Source organism: Gopherus flavomarginatus, chromosome 7 (genome assembly GCF_025201925.1).
Source record: "Gopherus flavomarginatus isolate rGopFla2 chromosome 7, rGopFla2.mat.asm, whole genome shotgun sequence".
NCBI lineage: Eukaryota > Metazoa > Chordata > Testudines > Testudinidae > Gopherus > Gopherus flavomarginatus.
Genome location: NC_066623.1, coordinates 90,971,361 through 90,982,579, shown reverse-complemented (window position 1 = coordinate 90,982,579; position 11,219 = coordinate 90,971,361). Strand labels below are relative to the sequence as shown.

At 39.5% G+C, this 11,219-nt stretch overlaps 1 protein-coding gene across 1 annotated transcript in view; it reads right to left on the bottom strand.

The window, feature by feature from the left end:
* Positions 1-1,326: 1,326 nt before the first annotated feature.
* Positions 1,327-11,219, bottom strand: part of LOC127056014 (vitellogenin-1-like) — a 61,788-nt gene continuing 51,895 nt past the window's right edge. Inside the window, exons 28-36 of the mRNA XM_050963657.1 lie at positions 10,592-10,734; positions 10,356-10,494; positions 8,824-8,959; positions 7,795-7,981; positions 7,403-7,500; positions 6,543-6,637; positions 6,278-6,437; positions 4,912-5,073; positions 1,327-1,610 (exon numbers count right to left, since the gene is read on the bottom strand). Coding sequence (XP_050819614.1) covers positions 1,486-1,610; positions 4,912-5,073; positions 6,278-6,437; positions 6,543-6,637; positions 7,403-7,500; positions 7,795-7,981; positions 8,824-8,959; positions 10,356-10,494; positions 10,592-10,734 — 1,245 coding nt within the window. The 3' untranslated portion in view covers positions 1,327-1,485. The remainder of the gene's footprint in view (positions 1,611-4,911; positions 5,074-6,277; positions 6,438-6,542; positions 6,638-7,402; positions 7,501-7,794; positions 7,982-8,823; positions 8,960-10,355; positions 10,495-10,591; positions 10,735-11,219) is intronic.

The following is an 11,219-nucleotide window of genomic DNA, read 5'->3' as shown; positions in this document are numbered from 1 at the left end:
TACTTCCAGGGGAAGGAGTTTTCTTTTAGCTGACGTAACAGGGGCTTATATTTTTTTTATACTGCAGATACCAGTTTGATCAGTGCTGATTACTGTGGTATCTGTATGTAGAGGGCATGGTCTATTAAAAATGGAATTAATTCATAATGGTAAAGAGTATTTGGTTTTTATCAAATGCCTTTTGAGCATTAAAGCTCCTGTTAACATTTCTCTTCAGTATCTTTGTTTTATTTGGACTGGTTTACTGGAAGAAAGTTGCCCTTTCATAAACAGGTGGCTTACAAGGCAAGAAGATTTGGAATTAGAGATGGTGGGCCAGTAGTGACCGCATTAAAGTGAGGGCAAAGCTGCCACAAATGGAGGAGCTGACAGTAGCTCAGCCTGTACTTTGTCATTTTAATGGGAGGAGGAGTGTAAGATGCTTCATCTACCCTTTGGCAGTGGAACTCTACTGAGGAACTAGCAAATAACATGGATTTGGATTGAGGCAGAGGTTCTTCAAGGAAGGATAGGGAACATCTTCTGAACACTGTATTACAAATTAAAATGTAGCAGGAGAACTGATGTTATTGTTCCTAGACTGAATGGAGTGGATGGGAAAATTGAGGATCAACATTAAATAGTTGTCTGAACAAATTCTTTGATTACGACTACCCACATGCCAGACAGAATCTGGCCCTTATGATTGGCCTTTATTTTAGAAATGTGATATATGGGTGGTGTTGTCATTTGTATCATATTTTTCTGTAATTCTTTTTGTAATTTTACTCGGTGTTTTACTAATCGTTTCCTAAAAAGTGTTTATAAGCACGAATTTCATGGGTGTACCACAGAAAATGACCAACGGAAAAAGTTCCTTTTTATTCTGGTAGCCTATGAACTAACATCAGACCCTTTAAATCAAAATGGGGACTGTGTCACAAACATTGGCTCTCTGGAAAGCTACTGTGGGAGCCTAGCAGTTCACGTCATTCTTTTGGACTGTATACTAAAGCTCATGCTCTTGCTGGGAGTGAAATATTTTTTTACAGAACAGTTTTGAAGCACAGGATTTTCCTTTTTTCTAGAAAACATAAATGAAAACAATTGTGTACTGTATCTTTAGTATGCTAAATTATGAAATCCTTTATATAATAGAATGTTAGAAATAGCCATAATCCTGTTTTCCTCTCATCACCCAGTGAACATAATTTTAAAGAGAGGACCAGTGTAATTATATTTATATTATATTATACTTGGCTTGATTGCTTTGTTGATAAGAAGGAGGGGGGAAAAAGAGATCTGGATACTTATTTAATGAGCAACATATTTATTAAGCAGCACGTATTGTACATAATGCATTTGACTTCGTACGTAATGCATTAGGCTTACCTATTTTTAAAGCATTTTTTTTTTAATATTTTACTGCAGCTATTGCATTCCCCTTGCAGCTGTCCAGCTATTCAATCATTTGGGTGAGTACATCTATAGCAAATTGCTAAAGCATTAAGATGAACTACAATCGTCAGTGCAGGAACAGTCAATGTCAGCATCCACAGACTCCACGATGTCCTCGGCAGCATGTTTCCTGTCACTGCTCCTATGCCAGTCAGACAGGCTCACAGCAGAATCTGTCAGAGAAGCAAAGCCACATTAACCAACATCAAGCAAATTAACACTTGAAAATATTCCAAGGCAATATTATTTTGATGGCTGCCAACTCTTTCACCAGACAAAGAATATGGGTCCAATCCTGCCTCAGCCATTGACCTCTGACTGACCTATTTACTCGGAGCAGGATTTTCATCCGTGGTGTAATTACTATAATACCTCCCGAAAACAAAATGAATTGAATTTCATGATGCACAAACGTAGAAAGCAGGAGCTTGTAGAAGTGCTGGATGTGACTGCCCTTTAAATAGGAGCACTCTGTAGAAAAGCACATCAGCCATCTCTTTTCATGTTATCGCTGCCTATGAGGGCGGAGTGGGTGGGATGGTATTTCCGCTCTCTGTTTAAGTTCGTTCTGAAGGATAAGCCCTTTGGAGAATTTTCAGAGGTTCATAAACTTCTAATTAAAGTTTTCCATATATTCTCCAAACTGGCAGAGCAATGTCAATTTCAGTATTAACCTTACCAGGTTGCTTTATCAACAGCAGCTTTATTATATCATAACCCCCTACTGCTGAAATAATCTAAATGGAATAATAATATTCATCCTCCCAATAAACATTCTGAGCTGGTTGGAGGTTTAACGTTGCATATGGAAGAATATTAGAACCCGCATTTAGGTTGTTTGCCTAAGTAGAATGTGCCAAGCTTCCATAATTTTATCTCTAGTTGTTTTGTCAGACATATGGGCAATATATTTACAACATACTATATTATACCAAGAGAAAATCCAGATCTGTTTGTATGGGTTTTGGCTGTATCAGTCATCCATACTCACTCAATGAATGAAATGTTAATGCACAATTTGGTGGAATTACACCTCTCTGACCAACCTGACACACAGGTTTTGTATAAAGAACTACAAAACATGTTATCCTAGCATGATGCTTGAGCTGTTTATTATTAAATATTTAATATTTTAAAGTTAGAAAATGAGAAACCCTAAAGAGTTTGGTTTTGATTTGCTTTTGCTTAGCTTTTCCTCATTCCTTGGTCTTCTAAATTTTTGCAGCCTTTAGCCACATAAGTAGTCCTTACTGCTGCAAACAGTCTCAGTGGCATCAATGGAACTGCGTACCTGAGTAACTACAATGCAAGCGAATAAGAATTTGTAGGATCTGGTCCATCAGGCAAACTTGCCTGAAGTATAAACTGCAGGATTTGGCCACAGATTTCTAGGGCAATAGGGGGAAATTTTCCTCTCAGTTCTGCACAGCAGTAACTTCCCTGATATTATGCTCACCCTACATGTGTTGGCCTCCCATTGCTGTCAGTGATGTGGGCTCCCACATTGTAAGGAGCAGAGTATCAGGGCTGAGTTCTCCCTGTGTGGAGCTGAGAGAAGAATTTTGCCCACATATATAGGAGTTCATTTTATGAACCTGGGAGAGATAATTGTGTTACCATCTCTGCTTCTGCTTCTGCTGCTACTTATCTGGCCCATCAAACAAAAACAAAAACAGGACATCTCTTAAAGAGTTCCATTGTAATGCTGTTGATTCCCAACCTGAGGAAAAGCAATCATGTTACTGAAGAACACCAATGGCATCCTCTACCTTCTTCCTCCTCAGGAAAATAATAAAATAATAATAATAATAATAATAATAAAAAAACCTTGATAAAAGAGCAAGAAGCAGAGATGGTAGTGGGCTCCTGTGTCTGAGATTCAGTAAATGAGCCAGAGAAATCTGCAGCTGCTGTGCAAGCATCAGTGACTATGACGACTGATTTGGCTGATTTTCTTCTTTTCATTTGGTGTGAGAATGAGACAAGTTTATAATAGTCTAGTAATCGGAAGCAGTGAGTGGCCTAGTGTGATGACACTTCACAGATATGGAACATGGACACAAAAGAAAATCTGTGAAACATGGATATGACAAGATTTTAGAGTTAGCTTGGCGTTGAGGGTGTCTTTTCTTTTCTTAAAAGGATTCATCTAGTCACATCACATGGTGCTGTCAGTATGCTATTAGTAATCTCACTATGTTACTTTTCTTATTGGTTGTGTGAGATGGGCTGCCTACTGAAGAGATATATACCCAATGTTTTCGTGAACTGCTTTGGCATATTGGGAATTCTAATAATATCAGCAAAGCATGAAGATCTTTAGGAACACTTTTTAAAATCAGTCAGAGAATACTAGGTTCTTCTTCTGGTGTAAACTGAGTTCTACGGAGCTAGGTCAGTTTACACCAGCTGAGGCGCTGGCCCAGAAGGTTAACATGCTGAACAGAGCTGTACTGGTAGGTGGCAGAACTATTTACTGCTATGGTACATGTGAGTTGTGTGATCAATTCCTGTATATTTAAGGATTTGGAAGTAATGCACCAGAAAAGAAGAAACTCTGTAGACATGAGGCCTGATTCTCCTTTCAAACTTGTGTGAATTCAGACAATGGAGTTGCACTAGTGTCAAGCTGATATAAGTGAAAACAGAATCAGATCCATGCTTTTTAAAAATCTGATGTGTCTGAGAGTTAAATACCTTCAAAACCAAGCTGTTTTCTGAAATAGTCTGGAGAACACCTTAGCAATATGTTTTTTGCTGATGCATTGCACATGGGCAGAGCATGGCAGCCTAATCACACTGCAGTCATGTCACATTACATGACTGACCTTCAGTTGCGTTTCTCATCTTGGTCTACATGAAATAGCAGATTGCAATGTGACTAAAAGGACTTTTTGTGGCTTATCACAACTCAGTGAAACATCTGCAGGGGCGGCTCTAGGGATTTTGCCGCCCCAAGCACGACAGGCAGGCTGCCTCCGGCGGTTTGCCTGCGGAGGGTCCACTGGTCCTGCAGCTTTGGAGGACCTCCTTCAGTGCCTCCGATGCCATGGGACCAGCGGACCCTCCGCAGGCAAACCATTGGAGACAGCCTGCCTGCCGCCCTTGCAGCGCCGGCATAGCGCCCCCCACCCCGCCAGCAACTTGCCGCCCCAAGCACGCGCTTGGCATGCTGAGGCCTGGAGCCGCCCCTGAACATCTGGAAGGCATGACGCATTTTTATTGGTCACTGCTGCCCCTTTTGCCATCCCTAAGATTTTTTTCAGACAATACCATCTGCCAAATAATCCACATTGGCTTCTAGCTACCCATGATTGTAATTGTTTATGTAACATATTAATGGGGTTAGGAAATAGCTCTGAAAGCCAAGTGGGCGAGTAGGGGGTCTGTGTGGTGCTGTGCTATATCTTGACTAACTGATCTGACAGAGCTTCTCTGGTATGTGACAAAGAAAGTAAAACAAAAAAATCCTACCTTTCGGGAAACAGGAGAAGCCAACTTTAACTGAGGTTTTCTCAGTTGGAGTACATCCTCTCATACACTGCAGTATTTTGTCAACAGAGTAACATGTAGATTCCTTTCCATCAACAACAGGATGTCCCTTCAGTTTCACATAGCGGCGTTGCAGTTTACACCCTAAGAGGAAAACGAAAAAGTAGTTAAACCCTGAGGAATATAAAGGCTCTAATCTTTCTTTACAATAAGAAAAATCCATATTTTCTCCCCCGTTTTTAAGTACAACTCCCCAGTGATCCATTTTCACAACAGTAAAGGTGGCAAGATCACGACCATAGTTAGTGGGGAAAACTGATTTTTTGAAGGGGGAGTTGTGTTTAAAAACTAATGGCACAGTATGGCCCAAATGAAATCCTATAGTCCACTCTTTTAGAAATAGCACCTCTTAGGTCTGAAAGCTATTAAGAATAGGTGCTGTGTAAGAACAGGGACTGCTGAATTACATTAGGAAACATGTCAGTTTTTTGTGAGTGCATAAGTAATGGCAGCATTTACATAATGATATCAAGACCAACTGTTATATTGGATGATTTTTATAATGGTACAATTATCAGCACTAAAAGGATCATTAACATTCACAAGATCCCACGTGCCATCTTGTTTTCTGACATGCTTATGAGTATGATCATGCTGCCACTAAAATCAATGGAAAGAGTCCATTTGACTCTATTGAGACTCTTTACAGGCCCAAAGTAAATGAAAACACCACACTGTTGGAGGGAGGGTAGTATTTTTATAAATATATGCAAGAAGACACACTTATAAAGTAAGAGTATTTCCCAACATGCCCCCTCCCCCACCCTTTCTATCCAGATCCTCTGATGGGGTAAAATGGAACTGAAGTCAATGGTGCTATGCCAGTTTACCCCAGCTGAGGATCTGGCCCAATGTACTAAAATTCTCTGTATGCTGTTTATAACATATGTAGTTTGTTTGATTAAATTAAGTCTACAGAGAGCGAGCTGATTTAGTGCATGCTCCTGTTCTGAAGCAAATCAGTGGTGAAACTTCCACTGACTTCAGTGGGAGCAAGACTGGGTCTGATTTTACCAATCATGGATTAAGGAACTACTTAAGTCTGAGTAAATATGGCAGAATCAAGCCTCTGGTAGTAAACTGAATGTGAGAAAGAGGTCTTCACTTGAATACAGAGTATTCAACACTTCAGATTCATTGGAGAGTTTTAACTAACGATTAGTTATATAAACAGAAAATGAATGACAACAGCGGTCCTTCTTATTTTCAGGTATATGTTTCTTTTTACTTTCTGTATTTTTAGGGGAAAATGACATTTTAAGCAGAAATTGTTTTCAAATCTACTGACCTTTGGCACAGGTTTCTTCTACCAGTACCCATGAATGGACAAAAGCTGAGCAGCTGTGTGCCAGCCTACGATTGGGCATGAGGAGTTCATTTTGCTTTTGTCCATCATTATTTCCACAAATACCACAGGTCCTTCCTCTCATCCATGAAACGACAGTAACCTATAAAGATAACACATCTTTTCTGTCAATGCTACTGTGTTGGCCCATTACAATGCCAAGGTATAAAAGAGAAGGCGGCTAGTAATATAACAGATTCAGAAGTACCTTAAGTGTCGAGCCATCAAAAGTCACATTCGCCAGCCCTTGGTCTGGAGCTTCTACTACAACTGTTGTTTCATTTCTATAAATTTTAATGTTTTCTGTAAAAGGATACAACAATTTACTGGTGGTTCCTCTACTTTTGAAATAGTAAAGAAATTATCTAATCTCAGGGATAATGTATATAATCATTAATTTTCATTTACAATGACTATTTACTATTTTCATCTGAACACATTTTTTGTGAAGAGGTGAGGTCAGAAATAAGAGTTTTTTCCTTTTTATTTGCAAAGTGCTGCTTCTCTTGATCTACATAGCTGTCGTTGACTTTTCTGTCTAGTCAACAGAGCTAGCCTGATTTACGCCAGCTGAAGATCTGGTCCTAAATATCTAGCTTCCTCTATGATGTTCATTATCATGGCATTGCACCTACATATCAAAAAGTACCAACATATTCAAGCAGCTTTGAATGCAAAATGCTTCACATTTCAGGAGAGGATTAATTCTTATGCTTTACTGTGGCAAGCACACAATACAAATCAATATAATAATGGGCCTGATTCACTTATTAGTGAAAATTAAGAGTATGGCAGTTGAAGTCATGTATGTAAAACCAAAGTAAGTCACAGGAGTATCAGGCACATAGTTTTTCTTAGTATTGATACACAATTATTTTTTACACCTCGAAGTCCTCATTAAGCTTGTAAAATATTTTGGCCTAGATAATATTTAGTCCTGCCATAAGTGCAGGGGCTAGACCAGATGACTGCTTGAGGACCCTTCCAATCCTACAATTCTATGATTCTATGTTCCTGTAAATATTTAATTTCTAAATAGTTTCTGGAAAGGTGAGTAACACACTGTACCTCTTTTATTTTGATACATATTGCTGCGCGTTAACACTGGCCCATCATTGTATGACACGAGGATAGAGGAAGACGGAGAAAGAGAGAGTCTGACGCTTCTTGAAAGAAGAAAACAAATGCATTTAACTGTGGGAACATTGATGTAAATTACCAACACAGACACAGCTCCAGCTTCAGCATCCAAATTTTGAATATGCCCCCAAAGTTCAACACTGGTTGGGTTTAGGACTCTGGTTCAACACTTTCCTGGAAATGAGAAGCCCAAGGAGGTAGCTGCGTGGGGGCTGTTGATAAGCATTACCTGAGAAATTGAAGAAAGAGACTAGAGGGCAGAAGAGGATTGCTGGTATTATGATTTAAGAAGTATCCATCTCAAGAATGATTACACTTACGATGAACTAATATTGATGTACACCTCCCTGGAGGAAGAGCGTGAATTGACTTTTCTTGTCGTGATGATGAATTTGGGGTGAGCAGTGCAGTCTTGAGCTACTACAAGGTCGCAGTCTTTATTGAATGAACATTTGTACTTCACTTTGTCAAATGTTTTGAAGTTTTCTTCCCTCACTTCACATGTGGCTGAAAAACAACAATAAAAATAAATGGCAGATGCAACTGTGCTTTGGAGATTGTCATGGAGATTTTGAAAGCTGCCCACGAGGTCTGAATGGCCAGTTCCCATTAAAATCAATGGGAATTGGACAGCCAAATCTTCCTGGCAGCTTTTAAAATCTCAGCCTAAGTACACATACTTAAGAAAGGCAGGGCAGCAACATAAAATGATCAACCAGTGTGGAATTATACTGTTGTATACCCATCACCTTTTTTGATAAGCAGCTGAAAACAAACCATCTAGTGATAGTCTCATTTTAAAGACTCTGTTACTGTTACATTCCTGAGAAGCTAAAAGCTGAATCCATGACAAAAACTAGTAGCATTTCTCCAAATTTTGCCACTGTTTGTAATAAGTATTATTAGAATTAGACAGACCCAGTCCTACTAAAAATCATGAAGTCTCCCTTCTAAGGAAAATAAATAGGATTGGAAAACTCATGTCCCTGCCCTAACCACCAGGTCATCCCTCTCGTGGTGGGGATGACAGCCTCTTGGAAGCGACAAAGGACAGAGTTTACAGTGCTTGTAGCCACTTGGGATCTCTGTGTGAAACCCATGAATTCCAAACCATGCAAACAGACCTGAACTCCCTGCGCCCCCTTCCAACAACTGCTGAGAAGGCATCTCCTGTGATTGGGGTAAGGGTAAAGATAAGGGTTGCCAAGTTTCCGCAGAAGAACACTGCTTGAAAAGACCAAGCCCAAAGCTGACAGGAGACAGAGTCACTGGAGGTGCCAAATTTTAACTACTATAAATAACCATTGCTCATTTATCAGGGACTAGACCAGTACGGAAGTAACATTTACATTGATCTTCTTTAGCTATCAGTGAAGATATTTCTGAAAGGAAATTCCAAGCAGTCACTTCTTGAGCCTGAGAAGCTGGAGGTGGGCTCACAGGCAAAGCAAATGGAAGTGGGAAAGCCTCATAGTAAAGGGTTAGCTGAAAAAGAAGCAATGAAAATGCGTTAGGATATGTTTAGTCATACAATTTGGTCAATCATACAGGCAAAAAGACCCCCCCTTGTTAAAAATTCCCTAAATATGTATTTGTATAACTGGAGTCATTACAGTCTTCCCAGGACATTGTGGGCACCCGAACCTAACATATATATTTTTATGAGCTCATTATCTTTTATTTTATTAAAAAGAATAGGAATACTTGCGGATAAAGACTAACATGGCTGCTACTCTGAAACCTTTTATTTTATTATCACTTGAGATTGTCTTTAAACGATCATTTAAAGTGATAGGGACTTAAGATGAACAGATGATGTTTACAGTATTGTCAAACGACTTCCTTAAAACGAAAAACCAAACCAAACAAACCACCACACCACAGGGTGGCTGAATAATAAGTTATCTGTGCCTTATCCTGTCCTACTACAACTAGGTACAGCAGACTAAATAGTATGTGTTAGCTGGCAGTCTTACAGAATGAAAGTTGGCTTGATGTGATTTTGGTTAAGTTTGCATACCATAGTGAAAGACACATTAAATATATCTAGATAAACAGGTCATATACCACTCCCTCATTATCACATATGAAAACCCCCTGGAAAATTGAAGTACAAGGGTAGGTTAAGGACACACTTACTTCCTTTATGGGAAACTAAGCTATTGTTAAATTACACCAGCCCCACCAGGGGACATTTTTCATAAAGATGCACAGGGATTTAGTGGACAAAGACCAATTAATCAGTTGGAGTCTGCAGACTACATCTGTGCAGGATGCTGGCAAAACGTAGCCCTTCTTGTTTGTTCAGAGGAGTGCTTCATTTGGGAGTTGCAAGGTTTGAACAGTGAGTCATGGACTGCAAGAAGCACTGGGCTGTAGGACTCCAGCACCAGACAGCATATAGATGTAAGTAAGATTAAGCACTAGCCATAGTCTTTCTCAGTGCATCCTTTGTAAGTCCCATTCCCCATACTCCTGAGAGTCCAGGATAAAAACAAGCAATGTGTGGGCAGGATGGGCATATCTGAGGTGATATCAGCTTCGGTGTTACCCTCCGCATACAAATAAAGCCTTTGGCTAAAAGCTTCCCTTTGGGCATTACTCTGCCGGCAGAGTGAGTTGGTTCTGTGGAGTTGGTGGTTCTTTCATTATGAAAGGATCGAGCTCCCAAGAACTTCAAGTAATTCCGATCATGCTTTTATCTTGTGCTTTATGGCACACTACAGGATCAAGCCCTGTGTTTTCAAGATCTACGGTGGCTTATGTAAGAGGTCAGGTTCTGCATTTCTCCTTTCTCAGAATTAGCCTAGATGTATTACCCAAAGTCAAACTATACAACTAAAAAGTATATATGGAAAGAAAAAAAAAAAGTCCCACATACCCCAGGTGCCTTTACGACTGTATTAATTGTCCGTGGTGAAGTTGCAACTGCTCTTACTACAAGCTCCTGAGAAGGATTTTTCTGATACACTTCTGAGAAGCCCATCAGGAATGCTATTCCAGGAACAAATTCCATAGCTCTAGAGATAAACAAGATGTGACATACTCAGAACATTCACAACACCAACCAATGTAACAAGAACAACACAATAAATGACAAGGTAGCAGACTGCATACGTTATAGATGTCCTCCTTATCCAGGATGGAAGTTTTGTCCAAGACACCTTCACCTGTACGGCTGGATTCCTTGAAATTTGGCCTGTGGAAGCTCTTGCTTCAATTCTATACTCTCGGCATTCCTTGCCCCACCTGAACCTGGCCTTCATGAGGAAGAGAAAAAGTCATTAGAATTTTGGAAATGAAATCATATTAAAAAAATCTGTTGTCATATCAAAATACATGATCGCTTTATGAAACTTCAGTGAAGTCTTCAAAGCTCCTAACTCATTCACTAAATATACTTGTGGAGGAGCTTTGGCTGCATTTGGAGGAATATGGGAATGAATGGGAAGGGTGGTAGGCCAGGCTGAATGTTCCCATTTTGAACATTCAAAATCTTGCACTGAAACATGACCTAGAATTCTGCAGTGTGACATTTTGCTGAGATTCATTACATTTTGCAAATTCATCATCAATCTGTATATTTTAAAAAGAAATGGCATGCTCCTTCAGAAATTTCACTTTTACAAAAATGGCTGGTTTTGTAAAGATAAACAATTTTCACTACTGACAATTCTGATGAAATCTTGAAACTGCAGCCACAAAATTCAGAAGTCTGAAGATCACTATACATGTACATAGCTCT